The 27134-nt window shown below is 38.4% G+C and overlaps 1 protein-coding gene across 1 annotated transcript in view; it reads right to left on the reverse strand.

The window, feature by feature from the left end:
* Window positions 1-3971: 3971 nt before the first annotated feature.
* The window catches only part of LOC104506599 (alpha-mannosidase 2-like), a gene marked incomplete at its 5' end in the record, with an annotated part of 62356 nt that continues 39193 nt past the window's right edge, over window positions 3972-27134 (reverse strand). Inside the window, 4 exons of the mRNA XM_010147595.1 lie at window positions 3972-4124; window positions 5052-5162; window positions 9515-9709; window positions 21484-21617. Coding sequence (XP_010145897.1) covers window positions 3972-4124; window positions 5052-5162; window positions 9515-9709; window positions 21484-21617 — 593 coding nt within the window. The remainder of the gene's footprint in view (window positions 4125-5051; window positions 5163-9514; window positions 9710-21483; window positions 21618-27134) is intronic.

Below are 27134 nucleotides of genomic sequence, written 5' to 3' on the forward strand. Positions count from 1 at the left end.
GTTTTATGACTGGGTTTCTCAATATGCCTAAATCCTTTGTTGTAACAAAGACTTCATCTGTGCTTACAGGTAATTTCTTCTATCTTCCCTAGAAATCTTCTCGTTGTCCTTTTTTTTTCAAAAAGAACTATTTATATGTCTTAAAAGATGGCAGAACCTAGCAGTTTCAGATATTTTGCCTAGAAGAATATGTATATAATACACAATGATAATAGAGGTTTTCTTACAGTAAGTTCTTGTTCCCTTTTTGCTGTACTACAAGACAGTTGTTATGCAGAACGTTGTACACACAACTTACTCGAACTAGAGATTGCTCTTTTCAAACTAGTTACACCTACAGGGTTGTGCCTCTCTGCTTCTGGAAAACAGAGTTAGGAAATATTCGACGTACACAGAACTCAAAGAGAAAGCAGCCCAAAGCATGGAAATCCATTGGTCACTGATGTGAACAAGTTGAGCTTAGAGGGTCCCCCATAGCCAAAGCCATAGCCATGGCATTATCGAAAAGTCTCTGATTTATCACTGACTGATCGAGGCAGACCAATTAATGCTGAGCTTATTCAGGACTTCTGGAAGGTCGGTTACAAGTCAACCTGGGATAACTGACAGATTCTGAAATGGAGAACGTATGGTATCATGCTACCTGTGCAGAGCAGTGACAGCACAGTGTGTCAGCACTTCCAGTGGCCAACGGCACCCTGGCCTGTATCAGGAACAGCGTGGCCAGCAGGAGCAGGGCAGGGATTGTGCCTCTGTACTGGGCACTGGTGAGGCCGCACCTCGAGTGCTGTGTTCACTTTTGGGCCCCTCACTGCAAGAAGGACATAGAGATGCTGGAGCGTGTCCAGAGAAGGGGACGGAGCTGCGGAAGGGTCTGGAGAACAAGACCAGAGATACTCACACCTCAGAAGTTAGCACCTATCTTCTCCTGTTTGGCACCTGTGAAACAGACTGCATCTTTCATCATTCATCCCTCTGTCAGTCCCAAAAGCTACCTATACATCAACCTTGCACGCTTGTTGTTTCTCTTTTATTCTCTTTTTTAATTGAAGTTAGCTATGTCTAAGGCATTAATGACACTGACGATATCTCACAATAACATTATCTTTTATTAGATCTTATTTTACATATCCCCATAAGATATAAAATCTTCGAAGAGAAAATATCAAAACCCTTCAATTCAAATCAGTTCGTTTCAGACAATACGAGCAAGTAAACCAAAGACATACAAGATAAAGGAATGTAAAAAAGAAAAAAATCAGTATGCTGATATGGAAATTAATTACAAAGTTTCAAAACATTTCTTACACAGCATTGTCTTTAAAACCATACTGGAAAGTAAAAGATGCTTGGTTCTCTTAACCAGTAGTTATAAACCCAGCAGCTACAAAAACAGGGGAAAAAAAAGAAAAGAGTATGATTAATTTACAAGGCCAATGCACAGAAAAAAGCAAGAACTTAATCAAAATATAAGATATAACAAAAACACAGTTTAAGAATTCATTAAGAGTTTAAAAAAAAAAAAAAAAACAAACAAAAAAAAAACCTTCGACATCCAAAATCCGGACCAGCTAAAGTAAAATTTACTGAGAGACTCTGCGTGGAGTTTTGACTTAGTTAAGGATTTCAGGAAAGGATCACAAATTGAAGGCTGTTCTGTGGTCGCACAAAAAATGGAGAATAGAAGAACAAAGATTAAACCTGCTGGTTAAGGAAGATTCAGGCATCATGATTGTACAGCTGATGATGAAAGAAAAGATCCAGTGTTATAGGAAACACCATGTGGAAGCAATTCCAACAGGCAAAATACATTAAAACTTTATTGCATCAAAATTTTTATTTTTCTGCCTAACAAAACTGAAACAGTATTCTGAAAACTCTCTTGCGCAGAACACATAGAAGTCTCTGAAGCATTTTAATTCTGAAGATGCAACAAAATAAATGTTATGAAAACTTTCTCCTGGCAAGTTTACCAAGTTCCAACAAAAATAGTATTTTCAAATACTACAGCTAAGAAAACTTACAGTACATGTTTATTGCATGAAAACATCCATTTATTGGATCCATCTGATACTTTCATTTGTGGTTAGTGGTTCTTATATTCTTGATATAACTTGCACCAGATCCTATTAATTATTCCATTAATTACAAAACACACAGTAGATTGAATTAAGTAGGGAAACCTACACAATCCCAACAGAGATCCAACCTATGACAATGCATGAAATGAAAGTTTCACTTTCATTTTCTTTTAAGATAGCCTGTAGCTGCATGATAAATTTGACACACTATGGAACAACAATGATGAAATTAAAGACAGTAGGCAATATTAGAGCTGGAAAATAGCACAACTTCTTACCAGTTATGATGACTTTTCATGCATTACTATTAAAGATAAGCAATGATGTATGGAAAAGTAAAGCATAAGCAAGAGACAGAAGAAAGGGTTATGAAGGCAAATGAAGACCAGGAAATGGGATCATACTCAAGTGCATGTTTATACATATTAACTGTAAACAGCAGCTCTACTTCGGGAAATATTTTTCAGACTTGAATGGCTTCAGCACTAAATATGAATTACTTAACGTGTGAAAACAAAGCCAAAAGCAAGACTCCATTCTTCAGCAATGTGAACACTGGCAATGCAAGTGAGGTTGCAGGTTTGAAAAACGTTGTTTAAAATATAGGCACATGATTCTGAATTAATAGGTCACCACAGTCTGTGACATGCAAGTACATGTTTTGATGGGTTTGCAAACGATGTCTTGCTATCAACTCTCTGCATCAAGTTTCAATTTCCTTGAAAGCAGCTCAATTTAGATTTTACAGTAATTCTATATTTTTTTGTCTGTTTCATGTTATGACATCATTTTAATACATTCAGATAGTCAAAATGTTCAGAATAAGATAGCACAAACTTGGTGCAGGAGGACATAGATCAGAGTGTGGCCAGCATTGTCAAATAGGAGATACACAGCTTAAGTATTATATAAACTACCTTTCCCCAAAAAACATTAACATACACACCAAAATTGTAACAAGACTTATCAAAAAATAAGGCACATTTATCTTGATATGGTAATCTTGAAATAGAAAACTCATTTCAGAGAACATCGGTATCTAAATGAGTTTTATAAAAAATCTCGTATTCATGATAATTATGGACATTTCTCATCATACATGATAATGGAATAATTGCACATATCCCAGTGTGTCAAGTAACAAAATGGGACTTTTATTAAACGTTTCCACTGCAAAATTATTTTGTAGGTTCCTGTTTTCCTATTTACATAACTCAGGTGAATGGCAGAAGTATTAAAATCTACCATCACTTATCACAAGTACTGCAGGCTTTCATTTTACCACAATTAATAATCCCCTTTGTGTTGAATAAATTGAAATTAATTGTGGAATAAATTGAAATTATTGTCATTTAGATAAATGATTGTAAATATTTGGACATTAGCTACTACACAAGAACTTTTTATTCCATTTTATTTCCAAGCTGCATCAGAACCCTCTGCACTGAATATTTTGTACATAAATTCAACAAGGATCAGCAAAGAAGGCTGTTTAAAATCCAATCCCCTCTTCATGAAAATTAAAACACCAGAAACATCATTAGTTAGCATTTAACCTGAGATTTAATCTGTTGAGAGGTTAACATCCTTAGAAATTTCTTCACTTGTTGCATTAACATATACTGATGTTGCTATTTTATGAAAAAAAAAACAACCAAACCCAACAAAACAAAACAAAACAAAAAAAACCAACAAGAAAACCACAAACCAAATAAAGTTGCTTGCAACATGGCTTTTCACTGTGTTGGTCAAAAAATTATAGAATGCATGTTTTTCTCACAGTATCCAGAAGCTGGAATAATAATAATAATGTGCTTCTTATTGCACGTGAAACTTAGAGGAAATATAATTGCAGATTCCTCTTCTTTATCTGAGTATTAAAGCCAGATTTCATCTTAGCCGAATCCGGAACGTATTTATCTCCATAGAACTCATATTTATTTCACTTAAATTTCTGGCATCTGGAGGTGAATGCATCAAAGATAAAGATGCAGGTGTAAGACTTTCCACTCTGAATTTGTTAAAGAGTTTATGCACCTTTATCTGGAAAAAAAAAGAAATATATTTACAAAATACATTATATACCTTAAAATTTACTTTAATCTAATCTCTAACAAGGTTCAAAATGATACACCTTTTTATAAGTTTCCGCACAGCAATTTTTACAACAAAGATTATGAATATTTTTAAGTCTTGTGTCTCAAATGCTACACACTAAATTTGATCTTTTTAGGCAGTGTTCACTTGCTACATTTCAAAGCAATTAGGTTAAATCAATATATTAAAAAAATTATCAGAAATATTTGGATTTAAACTCTCCTTGTTTCTAAAAGATACCCCAACACTTACTCTTCTGCTTAAAGAAAATCCCAGATCTATTTCAAAATGTGTTTACAAATTTCTACAGATTCAATAACCATCCAGTCCACCTGTAACCCTCAGAACTAAGCTGTGTAATTTATGTTACGTAATTTTAAATATCACATCAATTCTACAGTAATTGCAAAACACGCAGGTATTTGCAGTTGTGTAGGTCATGTAAGCGAGCATGGGTAGACAAAGGACATGCTACAATAAGCAACAATTTCCAAGTAGCAGCCACATACTTGTGGATACGTTAATACTATTCAAAATATACAATTCAGAATATGTAATTTGACTCTTTACTTGTAAAGTTCTAAATAACTATTAAAAAATTATTCCAGAAATACTGATGTGCATTATATGAAAACAATACTTACAGGAATTTAATTACATTAAAACTGACCTACAAGTTTACTTGACACTTACACTGTCATTCCTACACACCAACAGATACACATCTTCAGCAGCTTTCAAAACAAATTAACTTACTACTCTGAAAGTGTAAGTCTTGAGAAATAACTACCTAGACTTCACGTACAATTTGATTGCAATACCAGTGTTTCTGCCATACTTGTAAGGTAAGCGACCAATGAAACATTAGTATACCTTTCCCTGAGTAGTGGAACAAACAAGACCCATGTCTCTGTTTGAAAATTTGCAGTCAAATCCCTTTCGGTGAAGAATCAGAGCGGCTTCATCTGACGGCTCAATATCTACCTACAAATAAACAAAATGAAGAATTACTGAAAGTAGCAGAGGTAGAAACACAGTTTAGGACCTCATAAAATTACCATTACCTTGCAGTGATAAAGCCACTTATGCCCTAAAAACAGCCTAGATTGAACAGTCATGTTCCTTTTAATTTTTGTAAGACTAAACACAGAAAGAACTCAACAGCAATGACAGTTTAGATTTATCAGGTACGACAGAATATAAACATAAGTTGATAACCAAGGAGTTCAAAGCTCAATAGATGATTCAGCATTTAAGTGTAGCTATCACCGCTATAGCAATTGGCTTCCCAGAAAAATTATATGGCAAACCCCAAAATAACCTAGAAATCATATGCTAATTCCAATAGCCAGTTTTAAATACTCATTGTGACTATGCTCCATCAAGCATTCATTTTGCAAAGCTGTCCCTTAAAAATCTAACTCAGCTTACGGTGTACACAAAACCATGCCCTAAAATAAAAATATTAAATATTCTTAACATTTATTGATAAGACATACAGTGCTTTTGAGCCTCAACTGGCACCAAAGAGTAACCCACCACCTCAACTTCCTAGTTTGGACCAAATCACTAACATTACTTAGGACAAATGGTCACAAAACCAGCATATAAATGCCTCAAATCAGAATCTTGTTTTGGTATGTATTTCAGAAATCAAAGCCATACCCAAGAACTGTCTGAGAAACTTCAATTTATTAAAAAAAAGTTTTTTTTTTCTTTTATATTAAGACATAAAAATCCCCATGAAATTACACAGTAAGAATAAGAGAAAACAAATACTTCTTCACAATTACAGGCTAACATGCATGCAAGCTACCGTCACACCACACAAGTGGCACATGAGAAGATGCCCTTCATGCTGCAAGCTGTTTGCCTTATTGCTACGCTCACGTTAGTGATTTTTTTTCTATCATGCATTACTTCTTTTATCTCTTTTTTGTTGTTGTTTTACACCCATGAGCTCTTCCTTCATCTTATTACATATATCACAAGGGCACAGAAAAGATGGTTCTACCCACAGCCAAGCCAGCTCTTCAGGTTATTTTTTGCTAATGCATTTCTGGTTTACTTGGTTTTGTCCTGGTGCTTTTTCCCAAGTCTCTGCCACAAGTTACATTTATTTTTGGTACTTCAGTAAGTATCTGTTCCCTTGGAGAAACCTATGCCAACAAGCAGTAGGCATTTTGTGATACTTTAGGTCTTGGAGGTGTAACAAATGAGGGAGGTCTGAATCTACAGCCTTCAGATCCAAATCAACTGTCTCCTAATAAAGGAGACTATGGAACAGCTTGTAGTACAACAAATTCGTAATATTAGGTACTCATTCAGATAATAAAAAATGGTAAACTGATAAATGTAGTATTAGTGTTTTCTAAGTATGTTCCTCATTTAAAATAGTGAATCTTCACTCAACAGTCCGCGGAATTGAATGAGATACTTTGCAGTAAAACACTGACTGGTAGAAACCTTGCATAATGCAGAAATCATGAATAAAACTCAGTTTGAGAAGATTTTCAAGAACATTAGCTTATCACCTCCTAAAATCAGGTTTTGAAATTAATGAATGGTGTCTAAAGTCCGCATATTCAAACAAGTTTTCTGTACTTAGTATTGCTGATGGTTGAAAGAGTTCTTACCCTGTCACTGGAAGAGTAGTACCACTTTCTACATTAAGTACGGTAACAATCAACATGTGACAAAATTATTTTCTGTCTCCAGCTAAGAAATACCTGACTTGGTTTGCATTGTCACTAATGTGACAGTGTTGCACTTAAAAAGCAGACATTTTTATGCACACAAAATAATATCATCTGCCTAAACATCAGATTAGTGAAATACTGCAACTCATACTGTAAAAGCCTGACTTCCTATGGGGTAAATTGACGTTAAAAATGACAAGTCAGTAATGGGTATCAACACTTTCTCTGTTACAGTGGAATTATCCTGCAGTCATCTGCATAAAAAATGCATTTATGCATTTCAAATGACGGCATGAATATTTCATCTCTTCAGTTCTTTAAAATCAAATATTATCTTAATTAAGATTCAAAAGATTTAAACCAGAAAGGTAATAAACAATTAATGACACCTTCAGGAAAGGAGTTTTTGTAAATATAAACATCTTGATATAGTAATCAATCTTTTAGACATGCACACAGCATCCACGTGTAATACATTAAGCTGTTCTAACCTACTGTCAAAGCAGGTGTAAGACTGAGCAAGCTGCCCCAGCCTCCACATCTATTTTAACTTACCTCTTCTTCTATCACCTCTAGGTAAATTAGATGGTGTATGTGAGCTTAAGGAACATCTGCGCAAGGATGAACCTAATTTACATCCAATACATCCTCTGAACAGGGCCATGCTAACTGCATGAAAACATGTAATGTATTTCTCAATTTTCAACAAACAACAGTATCCTTAATCTTGTAAAACGTCATAGCATTGTTATATGACAGAAATTCCCTAAATACTGTACTATCAAATCTAACTGCTTTTCTTGGAAGAGCTGCCAAAGTTTGATTTGATTTTGATCTTTGAGAAATAAAATGCAGTTCTCACATCAGGCTTCTAGATAAAAAATTCTCTAGGCAGTATCCCAGGGCAATGCTGCTAAAATTTTGATGAGCAAGAAAAACCATTTAAACATTTTATCTGATTACTGCAAGCTAACAGGCCTGCATTGAAAAGTTCAAGCAACATGACAAAAATATATATATTTGTATGTAGTATAAAGGGACAAATGTACTCTGTTTTCAAATCTTGAGGCCTAGGAAAAAGTTCTTCACGGAGAGGGTGGTGAGGCACTGGCACAGGTTGCCCAGAGAAGCTGTGGATGCCCCATCCCTGGAAGTGTTCAAGGCCAGGCTGGATGAGGCTTTGAGCAACCTGGTCTAGTGGAAGGTGTCCCTGTCCATGGCAGGGGGGTTGGAACTGGATGGTCTTTAAGGTCCCTTCCAAACCATTCTGTTATTCTACGATTGGTGAAATCTGTGTCGAACAAAAACTGAAGCTTTACCACAAATATCTTTATATTTCATCTTCCTATGGTATTGAACTCTTTCATGACAGGATCACGTATGTCAACACAATAGCAATATTATTCCCACTGAAAGGAGCAGAGATTACAGGGAAACTAGGAATTCCCTTATGTTTTTTCTCATTTATGCTTTTATGCATTTTCATGCACTCTGTTTTCTACCTGAAATCTTACTTAATCATACTTTAACTTGGTACCCTTTTACATGAAATTTTAATGGTATAATTTCCTGAAAATCAACTTCAACAGCTAAAGCAATGCCAAAGTCTACATTTCTGCAAGAAAATGCATTGCATCAGTTATCCAAAATTAGGACACTGTCATTCAAATTCTTGGAAGAAGGAGAAAGGAAGCAGAAAGTGAGGAGAGATTTAAAAAGGCCATTTTGGCATGCAATAAATTGTATGCACCATTGCTGGTGGGAAAGAACTGTTGTGTACCTGTAACGACAGCTGTCCTTTCCTGTGACTTCTGCTAACGTTCACTTGGAAGTGCATAAAGTAATGCTTCAAGCTCAAGAGTTGTCCATCAAGAAATCATTACAATACACAGTTGTGGACAGGGAAGAGATCACAGCCTCAATCAATCTTATACCAACTGGGATCATAAGGCCTTTACAGCCCAGATAAAATTGTAGAATTCACCTATTAGCAGTAACATCGACTCAAAACAGCAGATGCAGAGCCAGCCTTCCATACCACAGACTTCATGGTGACATGATACAAATGAGGGGAGGAAGTTTAGGTCTTGAAAAGGAAGAGGGGGCATGGGCATGTTCATGGAGGTCTGTTCCCGAATTTGACATGCTTAAAGAAACAGGTGGTGCTGAGGTAAATGAAAAAGTTTTTACAGTGAAGCATGGAAAATACACTCCACATGAAAATTCAATTCAATACAAAGCTTCCTCCTAACTCTCTAAAGGCGTAGGACCCGAAGAATCAAGAGTTATTCCACTCTGAAATCCAAACCAAGAACCAGTCAGAAGACTACAGAACAGGCCAACGTAGATGAAATCTTCTGCTCTTCAGCTTTGGGAATGCACTGAAATATATCCCCTTCAGAGGCAGAATAATGCACTATGCGTATTACTGTGCTGTGAAAAAACAAGCACTGTATTTTACGTTACTCAAACAAAGTCTCTAGTTCTTACAGAATTAACCCAAACTAATCATCACTCTGCAGACTATCATAAACAAAAAAAAATCACTAATTACTTTCTGAGAATAAAGTATTTGATGAGGCTATATTGATATGCTATATCACACGTTTAGTCATAAAAACAGTGGTTTGACCTTACCTTTGATTGGATTGTCCTCAGATTGACTATATGCATGTCACAAGGCATGGATGATGTGAGTGGAGAAAAAGTGCTTAGCAGCTCTGGGACACCTGAATCTGCATATGTTGTCATCGGAATTACAGGATGATTTAAAAAAGAAGAAGTCATATGACTAAGAAGTGAGGGGAAACTGACCGATGCCTTCTCTTCATTCTGGAAAATACAAGAGAGAATATTTATCAAATCAAGTTAATACACCACCATGTCTAGATTTTGAAAACCACTTACTTTATATATGATTCCAATAATTTAATAGAAGATTTTAATTTATAGACTGCCCATGGAAGTTCTGTTCATGCACTAATTCTCTTTTCTAGTATTATGTACGCTTCCTGTTTTTACAACTCATTAGTACATTTTTCAAAGTGATCATGACACCTCATTTGACACTCATACCCCCCAGACTTCTCTGTTAGCCTGTGATGTATGAACAAAGTAGTTTAGAGAAGGAAACCACCTACTACTTTAGCCAGTTGCTCGTATTTATTCAGCATCTACTTCAATACTGACAGCCATCCAGTCTTTTCCAGGGTTCCTTTTCCACATATGTTTCAAATCTACGTTCTTCAGATTCACCTAACTTGTATCCTGCATCCCTCCCTCTTTTTAAATCTCACTTCTTAAAACGGTTTTCTGGAAGGAATTGCAACTAGGGTCTTTTTCTTGGTCCGCAATGCAACAGATTTCTTTCAGCACTTTTATTTCAACGTTGTGCCAGCAGGACCTGAAGGGAGTCTCACAGGACTTTCTCCCAAGTTTTTACAAGTTTTGTATTTTCCCAAGTTTTGCACCTGCAGTGCTTTTACATGGCTGCAGAAGCTGTGTTACAAACCCAAGATGACTAAGACCAATGTATTCACAACACCTAGTTAAAGTGCCACAGAAGCCAGAGAAGTAAACAAAGGAGCTTTGAAAAGGCAATTTCTGTTTCAGAATGTCAGTGAAGATAAGGTAGAAATGGGTGAAAACTTATTTTGCACTTACTTTTCCTTGCATACTTAATCAGATAAATCCCTGCTTGTTTATAGTTAACATGATTTTTAGTGAAAACTTTGCTGAAAGTTCACTGGAAACATATCATTTGATATCTTAAATTTACATTTTATGATAGGTTGAAAACATGGAAATAAAAAAAATAAACAGGAGATACTTAAAGGGGACTATCATTTACCAGCTCATAAAGGACAACCACAACAGAAATTACTGTTTTGGGGTGCATATGCACGTATGCATATTTATTTATACCTCTGCAGTACGACTGAATATATCTGACAGTGTAGCAATTGAAAACATGCCAGAGCTGAACTGATGCAAGATGATAATTTCTGTTTTATTCCAGGTGCTTTTCTTAGTAATGACTCAAACTGTTTACCCCTTTGGTAGCTGCTAAGCATTGAGACTAGTATTTTTACAGATCTGCTATGACCCTCAAATTACTTTCCAAAAATGGCAATAATTGATAGCTGTAGAGATGGCCCCCCCATGCACCTCACTACATTTATTTACAGTGAATTTCATCTGAGACTTTACTGTATGCTTGATCAGTCTTGAGTTTTCCAATTCTTCAATTAGCCTTGATTTTTTTTTTTTTAACTACCTTGAATAGTTCAGTATTACTGGCAAGCTTCTTTGTCATGATTTTTCTTTTTTTCCAATTAAAGTGTTAGCAAGCTTGCTCTAAGTATAGCTAAACCTAGCAGTCTTTATTTCAAATGACTGCATCCAGGCTTTGCCCACAGGGAGAAAGAAATACATGTTCTTTCAAAGAAGAATTCACCGTTTCACACCAAGAGGAACACGGTTTATTCTGCTGCCTAGATGTGCTAAAGTCAGTCAAAACATTTTATTGCCAGAGTTTTCATACTATTATTCTTTTTTTTTTTTCCTGTAAAATAAATTGACTGTTTAAAAAAAGAACTCAAAAAAAGGTCTCCTGGAATAGCTTACGAAGAAGGACTGGCAAACGCTAGAAGGAGAGCTGATTCAACTTGGCTCATTTTGCTCCTGCTGTGCGTAGATGTTTTATCGCAGGCATAAGCACTGTACATAAGCGTTATCCAAAATTTAAACTTTGAAAAGCTGCAAAGACTTAGGTGGATATTTTATCTTGAATCTTGTATTCCCAAACCTGGAACAACAGTCAGTTTTGGATGACTGCACCAACAGAAGATGTGCAGTCATTCAGTGAATCTATGTAACAGCAATGGAAACGGAGAGTAAAGCAGGTGTGAAAAGCTCCCAGGAGACTGAAGGGAAAAGGGTTTTAGGAACACGTGAAGACAATGCTATCACAGAAGATTCAGAAGGGACACTTCAAATTCCACTCCCCCCAGGTACATCACAGTAATTAAAGGATTGGAGTATGTCCTTCCCCTCTCAATCTAGTGATCCAAAATTTAAACAGGACTCTGGGGAAACTGAGAGATGGGAAGGGTTTGCACATACAGACAATGCATTTGGAAAAACAGTTACTCTGTAAGCACATTCACTATGTGGGCGGCTTTCAGCAGCACCCTGCTGATGCTAAGTCAGAAGACGTAGTCCCACAGTCTCCATCTAATTAACGTACTGCTCTCTCTAAAGTGGCATTATTTCCTCAACTTCAATGACAGTGTTTAGCACTCAAATTGTGAATGGAGCTCCACTGGCAGCCCTACAAACATTAGGTACTGGCAAGATTCTGATGAGTGCCACTGACAGAGCAGAGTGCTGGCTTAATGAGCTCTAATCAAAGCAAATACTGCTTTTTTAAACTACCTTACAGCACATTCATATACAGTTATCCAATTGGAAACTGTCTGTGTTGAAATACAACCCTCTGAATGACTGTGCAATAGATGTAAACAAATCCTCATATAGGATATTTCTTTGTCATCAAAAGTAAAGTGAATAATTCTAAACTTCTAGTTTTCAGGAAAAACTAACAAACCAACCACACTCCAGTATAACCTTAGGTTACAATTTGCATCAAGTTCTAGGAATGGCCTCACCTATAAAACGTGTTCTTATATCGGAAATGAGCTATTTTATTGATAAATAGAGGATGGAACATAATAAGAAAAGACTCAAAGGATTTTCTGCTAAGAGTTTAAATTGAGGAACTGAAGTCCTTAATTAGAGGGAAAAACACTAATTAGACTCTTCAGAAATCATTTAGTAATTGAATGGAGGAAAGAAATGGAAAATACTGTAGAGAAGAAAGTAAAGCTGAAACAGTTGATAATTGGACTTCAATTGAGCTAAGAGAGAAACAATTAACTTTTCCACACAGACGAGTAGTCTAAAATTTCTCACACAAAAGTAATGGAAGGAAAGTGAGGCAGACAGAATATCAAATCCTGACTATTTAGTCCTCCTCTAGACAGTTCTGTGCTATGAACCAGACAATCTTAGTCAGGAAAGAAATCCAGTTGTAACTCCAAAACTCCACCAGCATCCAAACTATCCAATCAAACATGCTGAAACATGGCTGCTGATTTTGGATGTCAGTGCACTCAAAAAAAAAAATCTGGAAACAGAATTCTGGGCCTGCTAAAACAAGGAACGCAGATCAAAACAGTCTGATAGCAAACCACCTGTACTATTCCTGGAAGGAAAAATATTTCTCACGCTCAGGTTGTGTGAGGAAAAAATTTTTATCAAGTTTCTCTGTCGCAGTTCAGAAAACCAGCTGGCAGTACCCTTTGAAGAGTGCTTCTGGACTGGAAAATCTAAATTGTGGAGTAAAAGGACTCATCAGAACACCTCTAGCCCCAAAATGTTGGAGACAATATTATTAAATATCTCTCAAACATAACTGAGCAACCGACAGCAACCAAGATGTTCAGCCAAAGAACCTAAAGCTTCCCAAAGGCAAACATGGAAAGAAAAATTTGCCTGTGTCAATGTATCATTCCCTTCCTTCTGAGGTCAATGTTTGGAGCGAGATTTTTGTGTGGCTGTGAAAATTCCTGGTGCTTCTGAGAAGGAGAAGGATGTTACATCATTGGGCTTACACCCATAATGCAATAAACAGCAATTTGTCACTGATGAGAACTGGATCTGTTCTTCTGACGTGAATAATGCTTTTTCAGTGTCCAAGAGTGCAGTGCTGATCTAAGCATGTGTCAGAGAATATACAGCTCATCACTTCAAGCAGATTTGAAACTGGCTAAGGGTTTCAAAGGGAATTTTGTATGGAAATCAAATAAGGTGATAGGAAGATCTTCTCTGAGCAGTGGGATTCAGAACACCTAAGACCTCAAAGCTGTGCACAAGAAATCTTCAGCAGAAAATTCTTCAGGTAATCTCTGTGAAAAAAGCAGGTCCTCTACAACAAATTAGACTTCTATAGAGGCCTGGATAAATTGCAACCAGAAATAAGCCACAAATGTGAGTATGGAATAGGCATCTATCCTGAAATCTTACAAAGACTAGAAACAAGAATATTGATGCCAGATTATTTTCTGCTATACTAGAACATCAGTCTTTCCTGAAATCCCGCAGAGCAAAAATACTGAAAATTGTAAGGATCAGATCTGCCTGAATTGTTCGTGTATACATTTTTGTCAACACTGAAATATTCATCAGTGACATTACACTTCTGTGTATCAAAGCATAAATTCTTTTGTCAATATGTTTCAAGTCCTTTATTAAGAACCATGGTCTGGAATGCTTAGGGTTTTTTGACACTTAATGAAGTGACCAACAAAGGAGGACTCAACTGAGGAGACAAAAACTGGTATTTCCTCTTTACCTCAGGGAAGGTAAGATTTTCTATCAATTCACTTGGAGCCTGTTACACTGGAAACACATTTCTGCCACACTAGGTGAAAGGGGTACCTGGAAGCTGATTATAGAAGAAATGGAAATCTGAGGCACTGTAAAATATCCAGGAGGCTGTGAGTTGGTTCAGAGCGACTCTAAGATCACCACATTTTCTGTACCTTCTGTGGATTCTCAGCTGCCACTGAGACTCCAGGTGAGGAAACCTGGGACTGCCACAGGTAACCAAATCCAGGGAAATTTAAACTCACAGGTGGAGTTCTTCCCAGTCTGCTAGAGACAAATTTTGTAGTCTCTAAGACCAGGGGACTCCTCTCATCTCTGACAGATGGGGTTATGCTCCTCCCAGACCAGGCAGGAGAAAGGCAGAGGGTGCATTCCCAAGAGGCCTGCGCACACACACAGCCAGCCACACAAGGGAGCAGAGAGCAGCACCTTTACCTGCACTCATACAAACACACAACACCTGGGTAACATGAGCAGCGTTCACTAGTTGAAGACTCTCAATTTCTTGATTCACAAGTACACTCAACCACCAATCCCTCAAAAATCAGTGTGGACATTAAGTCCGTCTGATATCCAAGCCTGGACCTTAGGCCTCTTAACCATTCACCAGCTCAGACTCCATACACTGCCACAGGTGCTGGCCTCTGACTTGGCAGCTTAAGTTTGCTAGCAATTTACACACATAAAGGGAAAAAAATATAGGTCTTGCCAGCACCTGGCACCCAGCGGCACTGGTCCCTCTGTCCCATGGTGTCTGTCTCTCTCTCCAGTAGCTGATGCAAAGACATCTTACTCTGCTTGCTTCCTAGTCTTACCTGAGGTTGGCTAATGGCTCACACAGATTCAGAAAAGGCTGTGCACTCACACAGACACCACATTTAATAAGAATACAGGATAGGCTACAGTGATCAAGCACTGGACTTGATCAGACCCTTTAATGTCCCTTTTATTACCCCTATTTTCCCCACTTCCTCAATCCTTCTCTTTCCCCTCCTATGTCCTTTCCACTGAACATCTCATAACAAGACTTTTCCCCCCCCCCAACAAGTCCAAAATTCTCTCCCTCCTCCAAATTCTAGAAGTCCTAGATCCCTTTAGGCAATAATGCTCTTAGTCTGCATGAAGTCATTTTTGCTGAGTCTTACAGAATCACAGAATCACAGAGGGGTTTGGGTTGGAAGGGACCTTAAAGATCATCCAGTTCCACCCCCCCTGCCATGGGCAGGGACACCTTCCACTAGACCAGGTTGCTCAAAGCCTCATCCAGTCTGGCCTTGAACACTTCCAGGGATGGGGCATCCACAGCTTCTCTGGGCAACCTGTTCCAGTGCCTCACCACCTTCTCTGTGAAGAATTTCTTCCTGACATCTAATCCAAACCTCCCTGTTTTCAATTTATACCCATTACCCCTTGTCCTATCACCACAGGCTCTTGTAAAAAGTCCTCTCCCAGCACCCTTGTAGGCCCCCTTCAGATACTGGAAAGCTGCAATGAGGTCTCCTCGGAGCCTTGTGGGGTTTCACACCAGTAACAACCTAATCTTTCTTTCGTGGTCTCAGGAGCAACCAGTTCAGTGTGATCCATTCCTCCCTGGTTAGGTTCCTTCGCCTCCTCCACCTACCACTGCTCCTTCAATGACTGTCACATCCTTGAATTTAATTTGATAGTCTTTAATCAGATGTCATAATAGCAATCATGTTCTATAATCAGATGATTTGGAGAACAGCTTTTCACTGGTCTACAGAAAAGTGCAGATGGCAAAGAAAGGAACTAATCACCACAATAACCAAGGCTGACTAATTTGCAGCCATCAGTATAGTTGGATAAAAGAGATCATAAAAGCAGATAAAACAGTATGAAATGCTTTTCTCAACAATAGAAGTATTTTACACTTAGTTACAGCCTCTCCCACCATTTTTTTCCCTCTTCTAATTCTTCTTATGTTTTATATTGTTCAATAATAGGGACTTAATGCCTAAATGAATAACCCATGCCAGAGTTTAGAAAGAGACACGGTGATAGATTTTGTTTCCCATTGGCTGAGCTTATTCTGTCCCTGATGATGGCAGAACAGAGTGGTCAGAAATTTTCTGGAGTTCTGCTTTGCTGAGGCGTAGTCGTATCATCAGTACTAACTGATGATAATGACAAACTACAAAATGGTATTTCTTAATTTTTGTCCTCCAGAGACTGCACTGGAAGTTTGCTGCTCAGGTAAAGTTCTTGCTGCTGATGGGAACTGTGTTCCATGAGTAAGATTATCCCTTGAGACTTATTTCACTTGAGAATACAAGAAGAAGCAGCTGGACTTGATGCCTTCTATAAGAAGGGCCCTGACCTATCAACCAGTTTGCAGCAGAAATGCATAGGCCTTCCTAGAAATAGCAATACAGAAAGGTTTAAATTTAAGATCTCAAACTGCACCGGCTCAGATAAGCTCAGAAAAGATCTTAGAGGTTTACATTCCCACTCTGGTGAATTGTATGGTCTAGAAGTGGAGTGACCAAGCTTGAATACTATGCATACTACTAAAGTAAAATACTTTCTTTCTAAACAGAGCTGGCAGACAGGTACACACAAACGAAGACAAGTAAAGCCAGCCCAAAGAAATTAATTCACTAGAGATGTACACAAAAAAAACCAACACCCCAAACAAAAAAAAACAGAAGAGACATAGCAGTAAGTCCAGAAATCTAAGGAAGGCAGTCTTCTGTACTAAATACTTCACCATGAGCCAGGTACAAGGAGTGGCTGCTGCCCAGTTGCAAGGTGAGAACATTTATTCTCTACAGCTTTGGACAGTATCAAATGAATGGAGCTTGAAGACAAAGCCATCTTTATTTAGAACATTCTGCAACACATCTTTGCCACAGCACCAAGAAAAAAACAATACTTGAAAGAAATTAAGCTGTAAGGTGCCCTAGCATAAAAACAAGGACAGTGCTGGCCTGAAAACTGATAGTATTTGTAGATAAATCAGAGATGGGAACACTGATTTTGAGCAACAGGCACAAACTTCCAGCATAAAATATATAGTATCTTCATACTACTGTATAGCAGTAATAATAATTTAAATGCTGCATTTTAAGCAAAGCTCTAAAGAACTAAGAAATACCTGAATCTCTTAAAATATAACAAGAAATAAGTGTACCTCCCTTAACAAATACATGTGGCAAAGTTCTAAAGAATATGCAGCATTCCGTGTGAGAGGGAATTGTCTCTTTTTTTCTTCTTATGTGGCCACCACAAAACCCCAAAACTTTAAAGTTCAAGATTTTGTATATATTTTACAAGTTCACTGAGGTAGTCATAAGTAAAAATTCTATTAGAATATCTAAGGTTGTCACACATGGGCTTGAAAACGCTTCTACACTGCAGTAGTTAAGCCAATGCTAAGTTTCTGCTTTTTTGAAAGAAATTTAATTAAGCTTGTTAAAGTGTGGTAACACATAGCACACACACATAGTATACAGCTACCACATGAAATGTACATATGCATTATAAATATGCACACCAAGTAAGTGGCAAATGCAACTCAATAATCAGATAGAAAATGCTATATCACCAAGCACATATTTTCAGATAAAGTGGATACTGACAGATACTTAAAAAAACCAGGAGTAGTTGTAAAGTGGTGGAAAGAGTTTGATTATTTGACTGACACATATCTGTGATTTTACTAACTGCCCATATCATTGTTTCTCTGAACAACCACCCCCAAACCACAGCAGCTATTTAAGTCAATGAATCCTGGCTCTCTGCTTGGGACTAGGCTATAAATCCACCTCTGTAAATTGAGCAAGTCAAGGCAAGGTATGAAATAGGAATCTGAAGAAAAACGTGTGCTTGGAATGGCATCTTTTCTCCAGCTACGCCACTGACAAAATAAAGATGTTACCACTTCCAATAAATTCTATTTAATTTGCATTCTTATACTAATACAACACACTAGGGCTGGTAAATAAAAAAGGTAACAATGCTTATTTTTAACAAAATTATAATAAATGTAAAATAAAGAGTCCATAATTTAAAAAAATAAAGAAACAATTACTCTTTTGACAACCAAGTATTGCCAGCTGCACTCAGTTTAATTTTCAGCTAAGTAATAATCCCTTCAACTTAAAAATGAAATGCATCCAGTTGTTACTTAACAATCTTTAGAAAAATGAGTATTAGGAGAGAAGTTGAAAAGAGATGCAGAGCCTAAAAAAATGCTTGCAAGGACGAAATGAACATGTAAGCATAATTAGTTACATTGAGTAGGAGGAGAAAAATGTGTATATAGAAATTGTATCAACACACAGTTAAAAAAAAAACAACAGAGGTCTGAGTGACACAGTTGTCAACAAATCAGGTGAGTACTGTGTAAAGCGAAATGAGAATTGCCTAGCTCTTCCTGCGTATATAGTTTATTTAATGAACAAAATTGTCACTGAACGCACCTTTTGTGGTACTCAGCTTAGGGAGAAAAGAAGTACATGAACTTCAGCAAAACAAATCAACCTGAAAACTTTAGCACAGAGGCAGTATTATCATGAATACTTAGTACTGGCCAGATGAGCTAGAATTCAAGAGCCAAAACCCAGGTAACATTTGGATTAGGGACTTAGAATACAGGGTACTGGAGTATGTTAGGTTAGCAATTATTAACAATTCTACCTACCTACTGGACAGATCAATCTTACACTTTAGGACATTCATGTGGTCTGACTCTGCCATTAAAATACATTGTTCAGGCTGGGTTGGTCAAAGAAAAATGTATTTCACAGACATAAATTAAAAGAAACTTTTGTTGATATTGTCGTAACCAAAAATTACACCAGTGATGCACATTTAAAGAATTGCACACCTTACACTTTACACACTCTCCTTTTATGGAGAAGTTTCCCCAAGAGCAGAAAAAAATCCCGTTCTTCAGAACTGTTTTTGAGAAAGGACAGAATGAAATATTTTGGCAAACACTTCAGGAAAAGTCAAAACTCTCTCCTCCTGTAGCTTCCATGGTTCCTCATGTCAGTAACAAAATAGGGCTTGACAACAAAATTAAGGTCAGTGTATGAGTCACCCTCCAGCCGATCACATATACAAATTGCATATAATTTCTTCATAATTTTTTCTGATAAGGCTATTTTTAAACTGTTGTAACAACTACCTTCTGAGTAAGAATGCAGTAAAAAAAACCCATTTGTACATTTAACAAAACAGAAAGAAAGCGATTACTACCCTTTCTTACTTTTAGACACCTGAAACAGTTGCTGATGTTCAGATAAATTTTGAAAAATAAGATGCTAGAACACTCAATACAGCAAAGAGGAATTCTACATATAACACCACAAAGAACGTTCCTTAAAACATCTTGCTTGACTCCTGTGGGCTGTGCACCCTGCATCAGTTGGGCTAACAGCACCTCTTCAACTGTGCCTGCTCCCCCAAAGCTTTGACCCCCACTTCTTCTCAAGTCCCTGAAAGTGTGTAAGAACCAACTGCCCCTGAAGGCTTACTCTGCAGCTGTTTAAAACTCCTCTAAGATCAGTAGGAAGGGTCAGGGGGAAGGAAGGTAGGTGCTGCAACAGACACCCAAAACACCTCGAAGAAAAAGCTTTTTGGTTTAGATCAGTAATGTGATTCTGAAATTAAGCTCATGGCCAATGCCACTTCATAGTTTCTTTTAGAAAGAAGTAACCAAGAAGCTCACCCAAATGTATGCACCAAATGTGCTCTAACCCTTAACATCTCCACTGCGGTCTGAATGGATGACTAATGCTTTGGACATTTTTTTAACTCTGACACAAAAATAGATTTGGACTGGACTAGAAGACTTCCCTTTAGTGAGTTACGTTACGGTTCTACGGACAATACCAGAACTGCCCACAGTGTAGCTGTAGTTAGTGCCATGCAAGTAGTTCCTGCTGTGCAAGCACCATGGCACTAACTGATTTGATCTCCTCCTGTTGTTCCAAATTATTTGCTAATGTAAACACAGATTTCCATGTCCAATAATTCATACTTACCAGCCTCACATTCTAATACAATACAAATTACCCTGGATACTAAAGAAGTTTTCTCTGGCAATATAGATGTCTGCAAGTTTCTTCTTGGGAGGGTAGATTAACATATGCAGCACTCGTTGTTGTCAAAGCTAGACTGCTGCAGAACTCGTTAGCTTCTTTCAAGTTAGCTCACATATTTTTAGACCACACTGATAAATGCAGTTAATATGCTGCCTGTGTTATACAGGATGAGAAACTAGAAAATCATAATGGCATGTACCACCTGAAAAAACACACTGTCAATCATTAAACAGTGAAAATTAGCTTTAAGCTTGATATTATCATCCTCTCACAGTGGTTAATGATATCCATTATAAACCAAAATTAATTCCAATTTATCTGCATATTCATTAGCAGCTCAGTATACAACTTCTCATCTTTAGTTACGTGATGATTTTAAAATACACTCAGTGTTGTCATCATGATTCTACTGCCCTAGGATGAAGATGTACTTCTTATTTTGTCCTTCTCAAAAACGATATGAAAAAAGCAAAGAAAGAAAATGCAAAGCACTGAAGGAAAATTGAAGAGTCATTCAAAAGACTAATACATAAAATGCTGAACTGAGATGATCTGTGCAGATTAAAAAAAAAACGCTCTTACAACAAAATGGTCTCAACTTTCTCAGAATCATAATGTAGTGAGAAAGTTTTTATGTCTGGCATCTAAACATTTCCACTTAAATCTTATTTCCTAAGAAAATTAAATTTATAACATGTTTACTCTTCCCACCCATTCAACTGAAATAATTTGTCAACTTTTGTCCAGATTCAGTTAATTTTGTTCAAAAGCAGGTCTCACTAATCAGCGACTATTTAAAAGCTTCATCCCAAAAAAATAAAAAAAAGTTAAACCTTCCACAGCAGTACCCCAGTCACAGCTGAAGTGTGAGTAAGCAAGCAGACACTGCAGGTATTTGTGTGAAGAATAGTGAAAGCTGAAGTGCTTACGATAAGAACACGTTGACAAAACTCCCTTGGAGTTTCCTTATTTTTACTGCTCATAGAATAATTACTTCATTGAATTCACTTCTGCTGCAACAGAAATAAATATTTACATCTTAATTAGCCTGGGGGGAAAAAAAAAAAAAGAGACAGTGAATCCTACCACATCTGTTCCATATCTTCTTTCCAGATGAAGTCGGAAGACATTAGCTGTAATCTTGTTATCTTGGACACCTTGTCCAAGGCCACGGTTGTCATCCTGCATAAGTCGACGATCCATGATCACTTCCAGCTGACCTGAAACAGCAATAACAAGGATTATACTGCTAACAAGAATATGTAAAGTTTCTATTAAACATAAAAAAAATACCCTGAAATATAACTTATGAAGAATCACTTTTCTCTTGTGTATGGAAGAGTAACAGCAGATCAGCATTGTTAGAACTGATTCTGAAACAGTTAATACCTTTGCGCTTTGGCTGTTTTTATAAGCTTCCAAAAATTTTTTGCAAGCCTTTCAGCAGAAGGTTCTGCAAATTTTCAATGTAAGAACCTAAACCCAAATTTAGCATGAAAAGTCATTACTGTTATCTATTGTTTGTAACAAGGACACTTGGCACATCGAGCATCAAAGAGGAGAATCAGAAGTCTGGGCCTCTGTATGGAGAGACCTTCTGTAGAGGAACCATCTTCATCTTACATACCATAAAGAGTGCACTTCCCAAATGTACTTTTTCCTTTTCTTGATTGTTGTTTTACAGTTGGAGGCAGAGGGAAAAACAGGTAGGCAATATGAGTATATAAATACTAACAGCCACTCCTTCTTGTAAGAGTATTAGCATTTGTGGGAGTAGGAAAGATATTTGCAGCAGATGAACTATGAAGTCCCAAGTTTATACTGAACTGTAGCACTGCCGTTCAGAATAGCATTTCAAGCACGACGTTAAATCATAAATAGCCTTACCGAAGGCTAAGTTCCTATCTTTTCAAGTTTGCATCTCCAGAGAGAAGCCAGTTCAGGGCATGTAATAAAGGCTGTTACAATTTTTGCACACTGAATCTTCAAGCAAGTGTACTTGTTTCCTAAATAAGAAATGTACTATTTAAACTACTAGAAAAGGCTGCTTAGTAAAGAAGCCTCTTTTATACTTCTTCAGTGTTCCACAAATACTCATCCGATTTTCCCAAATACTTATTCTTTCATTCCCTCAAGTGAAAACAGATTTTGTGCACCCAGGACAGAAGTCAATGAGTAAGAAACAAACTCCCATTTTGAACCAAGGCATAAGGCTAGGATTATGCCTGAAATTGATGGTCTTTGTGGACTGCTATACAACCATGGGCTGACAGACAAGATATAATGTCCCTGAAAAAAGCCAGAAGCACACAAAGAAGGACAAACCGATAATAAAATTTTGTCAAAGTTTTCAAACAAAACTCAGAAGATCTAGATCCGAAACTACCTAGCTGCACTTCCAACATGCTTTAAGAAGCTAGGATAATGAAGACTGACAAAACAAAACTTTATTATTCTTAAGGTGACTGTGAACAGGAAATATAAACAAAATGATGAATGTTGCTGAAGTCGGAGATTAAAAAAAAAAACGATAAAAAAAAATTGGTTTAGGTAAATTTCTGGCTTAAAACCCAGAGAAATATATTGCATGAGGCTTCAAGACATAAGTGATCCTTGTTACCCCATTAATTATCCATCAAACACTGCAGGGAAGTGCACTTCTAAATGACAGTGGTGCATCCCATCTATCTAGAGGTCTTCCCTGGGGCATGTAGGATAATCCACTAAGTGGTAAATTAGAGCAGAACTGTATGGATATTTTAGGACAGAGAATGCTCAACATCGAGCATTTAGAAGTGATTATGCATCAAATTCCACAAATAGGGAGAAGTGCTGGTTTCAGGATGGAAGGAGCTCCTTTCCCACCCAGTGCTGTCGGGTGGCCCAGAGAGAGTGTCTCATTCCATGGTGCATCAGGCTCAGGGCACATGCACAGTTCCGAGGGGGAAAGTGGCCTGGGGGGGATGTCGTTAAGGCTTTTGGCTAGCTTGATAGCTGGGTCATTAGCTCCTTTTGTTAGCCCTTGGCACAGTTTTTACCTGTGGGGCTGGTTCTAGTTGTTAGTGCGCTGGGGACTCAGTTGGTTTTCTCCTTGCTCTTGGGCTCTCTGGCTCAGATCCTCACTGCTGGGAGCTGGCTGTGTGTCCATCAGTGGGTGGTGAGCTACTGTGTCATATGTTCTGTTCTCTATTATTTTAATTACTCATTAGTGTAACATTGTTAGTATTAGTATCACTATAATTTTCATTATTATATAGTTCTTATCTCAACTTTTTGAGCTTTCCTTGACTTTTTCTCCAACTCTCTTACTGCACTGTGGGAGGAGGTGTGGTACTAACTTGTGAGATAAGATTAAACCACAACAGTTCTTTTTGGTGCCCAACTTGAGGCTCAAGACAGTTGAGATAAGAACAGATCACAGTGTGTGATAAGTATTTGGTATAACAATGTGGTGGTGGCTGATCCAGACACAGAGTTTGGGGTTTTTAAACTTGCTAACAGAATGGTGGGATCTACTGCCTTACACGTTCCTTAATATCCTGATCTTATATGCTCAAACTGGGTTGAGGGGTTTGGTTAGGCTGGTCACTGTATTGCTGATGTTGAGAGGAATCCTGTATCTGTATTTAATATTGTCAGCCCCCTAGTACTTTGTGAGTTATCTCCTGGAGGTTTTCAATAATTACGCCTTTCCCTGTTTCTCCTTGGGGACTCAGCCTATAGAGGAGAGATTATTTGGTGCTGGCTTGGATGTGGAGAAATTATGCCAATTTTTTACTTCTTCTCTTCGGCCAATGGCAAAGGTATAAGAGTATTTTGGAAATCTTTCGTGGGCTTGGGGTGACCCACGGTTAAGGATTATCACATTTCTGAATGTTCTCCTGCTCTTGAGTAAAATTAAAGAACTATTTGGATATGCTGCCCCACCTGCTACCGGTTCTTAGGGCAGAGGTAGGTTCTGTGCAGCCACCTGAACTGCCCCTGCCCTAACACAGGGGGGTGGCATGGACCCGTCCGGAGGGCAGGGTGGCCCCAGCCCACAACTGCAACCTCAGCATCATCAACTCCCATTGTGGCAAGTCCACCTCCCACAGCAGCTCCACTTCCCACAGCTGCTCCACTTCCACAAACCCCCACACGCCAGTGTCACTGGTGCCAGTGTCAGTGCCCCCACTACAGGAAAAAAAGGGACATGCAAATCAGTCCATTTGGTAGAGAATGATGAGGTAGGAGGGTCGTCCCAGGAAACTGAGACAATCAAGAAGGAGATGGGAATATCGCACCAATCGAGATTCCTTGCTCCCCATCCAGAAGTTGATTCGTCAGCTGGAGAGACAAGGGGGGATCAGCAAAACCCGCTCACCCTTTAACAGCCCCATCTGGGCAGTGCGTAAGTCTGATGGGGAATGGAGACTGACAGTGGACTACCGTGGCCTGAATGAAGTCACGCCACCACAGAGTGCTGCCGTGCCGGGCATGCTGGAACTCCAGTATGAGCTGGAGTCCAAGGCAGCCAAGTGGTACGCCCCCACCTTTTTCTCCATTCCTCTGGCAGCAGAGTGCAGGCCACAGTTTGCTTTCACTTGGAGGAGCATCCAATACACCTGGAATCGACTGCCCCAGGGGTGGAAGCACAGTCCTACCATCTGCCATGGATTGATCCAGACGGCACTGGACCAGGGCAATACAGCAGACAAAGTTTTTGAGCTTGCTGTGGTTGCAAAGTTGCTGAGGTTGCAATGGGACTCATTTCTGAAACAGTCTCATAGACATCTGGGCCAAAGAGCACGGTATTGAGTGGGTGTATCACATCCCCCACCATGCACCTGCCTCTGGGAAGGTCGAATGGTGCAATGGGCTGTTAAAGACCCCACTGAAGGCAATGGGGAGTGGAACTCTCAAAAATTGGGACACAACTGAGATTTGGAAAAGCCACCTGGTTACTCAACATCAAAGGATATGCCAATTGTGCTGGCCTTGCCCAATCAAAACTTTCATGTACTGTAGAAGGGAATAAAGTCCCTGTAGTAGATGTTAAAAATATGTTGGGAAAAACAATCTGGGCTACTGCTGCCTTGGGCAAAGGCAAACCCAGTCATAGAATTGCTTTCACTCAAGGACCTGGGCATACTTGGTGGGTAAAGAGATAAGATGGGGAAGTCCAATGTCACAGAATCATAGAATGGTTAGGGTTGGAAGGGGACTTAAAGATCATACCCAACCCCCCTGCCATGGGCAGGGACACCTTCCACTAGACCAGGTTGCTCAAAGCCTCATCCAGCCTGGCCTTGAACACTTCCAGGGATGGGGCATCCACAGCTTCTCTGGGCAACCTGTTCCAGTGCCTCACCACCCTCTCCATGAAGAACTTCTTCCTGATATCTCATCTAAACCTCCCCACTATCAATTTAAACCCATCACCCCTTGTCCTGTCACTATAAGAAGAACTTCTTCCTGATATCTAATCTAAACCTAATGTGTACCTCAAGGAGATTTGATTCCAGCGGTAAACAGCCCATGAAATAAATTGCATGATGGACATTCCTTACTGTAACTAACCCCTGTTCTGACTTCTGTGTTGTAGGAATCACTACAGCAGAAATCACCAGAACCTACAGAGGTCAAGCCTTGCCAGAGGTGCAACAGTGACCCGACCTAAGATGGCTGAGATGTCAGATAAGGTTAAAGCCCTAAAGGAGAGAGATGGAAAGTAGGAATAAAGTTGTGTCATATGTACTTTACAGTTTTTGACAGAGTCAAAGCTGATGTTGAAGACTGGTGACAATACAGTGAGAAATCCTCCTCTATGCTGCTGACAGCATGAGAGCTAGTTAATTGCTCCATAGTGAGGAACCTGTCTCTAACCCAAGAATGAGAAGTGAGAAATAATCAGCTGTACGTGTTAAGTCTCAGATGGTGGATTACGCATTGAGACACACAGACACGCAGCTACTGAAGGCGCTTGCCTAAGCTGTAATGGTTTTGAAATTTCTTCCAGGATCCCTTTGAGATCCTGAAGGGCCTTCAAAAGTGTCATTAAGCATAAAACTTTCAGCATTCACAGAACTTCAGCTTCATTTCTGTTCTCTTTTAAGGAGTTCAACATGTCCCCATGACGAAGGTAGTAAACAGTTGTTTCATGAAGTATTACCTAATAATTACATGTCAAATGAATACATTCTCCTCCTTTTCCCTTTTTAGTGGTCGCAGAATAAATATTTGATCTCTTCACCTTGAGTGACATAATGGAGTTTCCCAAAGAATGACACAGTTAAAAAATTAATGTCATAAACAGGTATGGGATACATCTTTTTCTCTTTTATTTAACTGGAGTAGTGGAAAAGCTTCTAATGCCCTCTGAGTGGGTTCAAACCAATGTTCACAGAAAGCCAGTTTCTCCCTGATACTTAACTGGAATATGTCCAACAACACTAGCCTTAACTTCCCTAATTAAGTTCCCTAATTTGAAGACAAGAGAGTGGGGGGTCTCTGTGGACTTAGATGTTGTGTTATTCTGTGATGCAGGCTAGGACTGTTAAAGAACACATACAGACACTATTACAAGGTAATGGAGCTTTTGTACACTAATTTAGTCTCCAATACCGACGTAGCTAGTGCCCACAAACATTTGGTGGTTCAAGTTTATTCACAAGATCAGGCCAAAGGGAATTTGGTTTCTAGCAATGGAAGGCATGAAAAAATGTGTTTTGGGTCTTGTATCAGGTGGTCTTGGAACA

Source organism: Eurypyga helias, unplaced genomic scaffold, assembly GCF_000690775.1.
Source record: "Eurypyga helias isolate BGI_N326 unplaced genomic scaffold, ASM69077v1 scaffold8442, whole genome shotgun sequence".
Classification (NCBI taxonomy): domain Eukaryota; kingdom Metazoa; phylum Chordata; class Aves; order Eurypygiformes; family Eurypygidae; genus Eurypyga; species Eurypyga helias.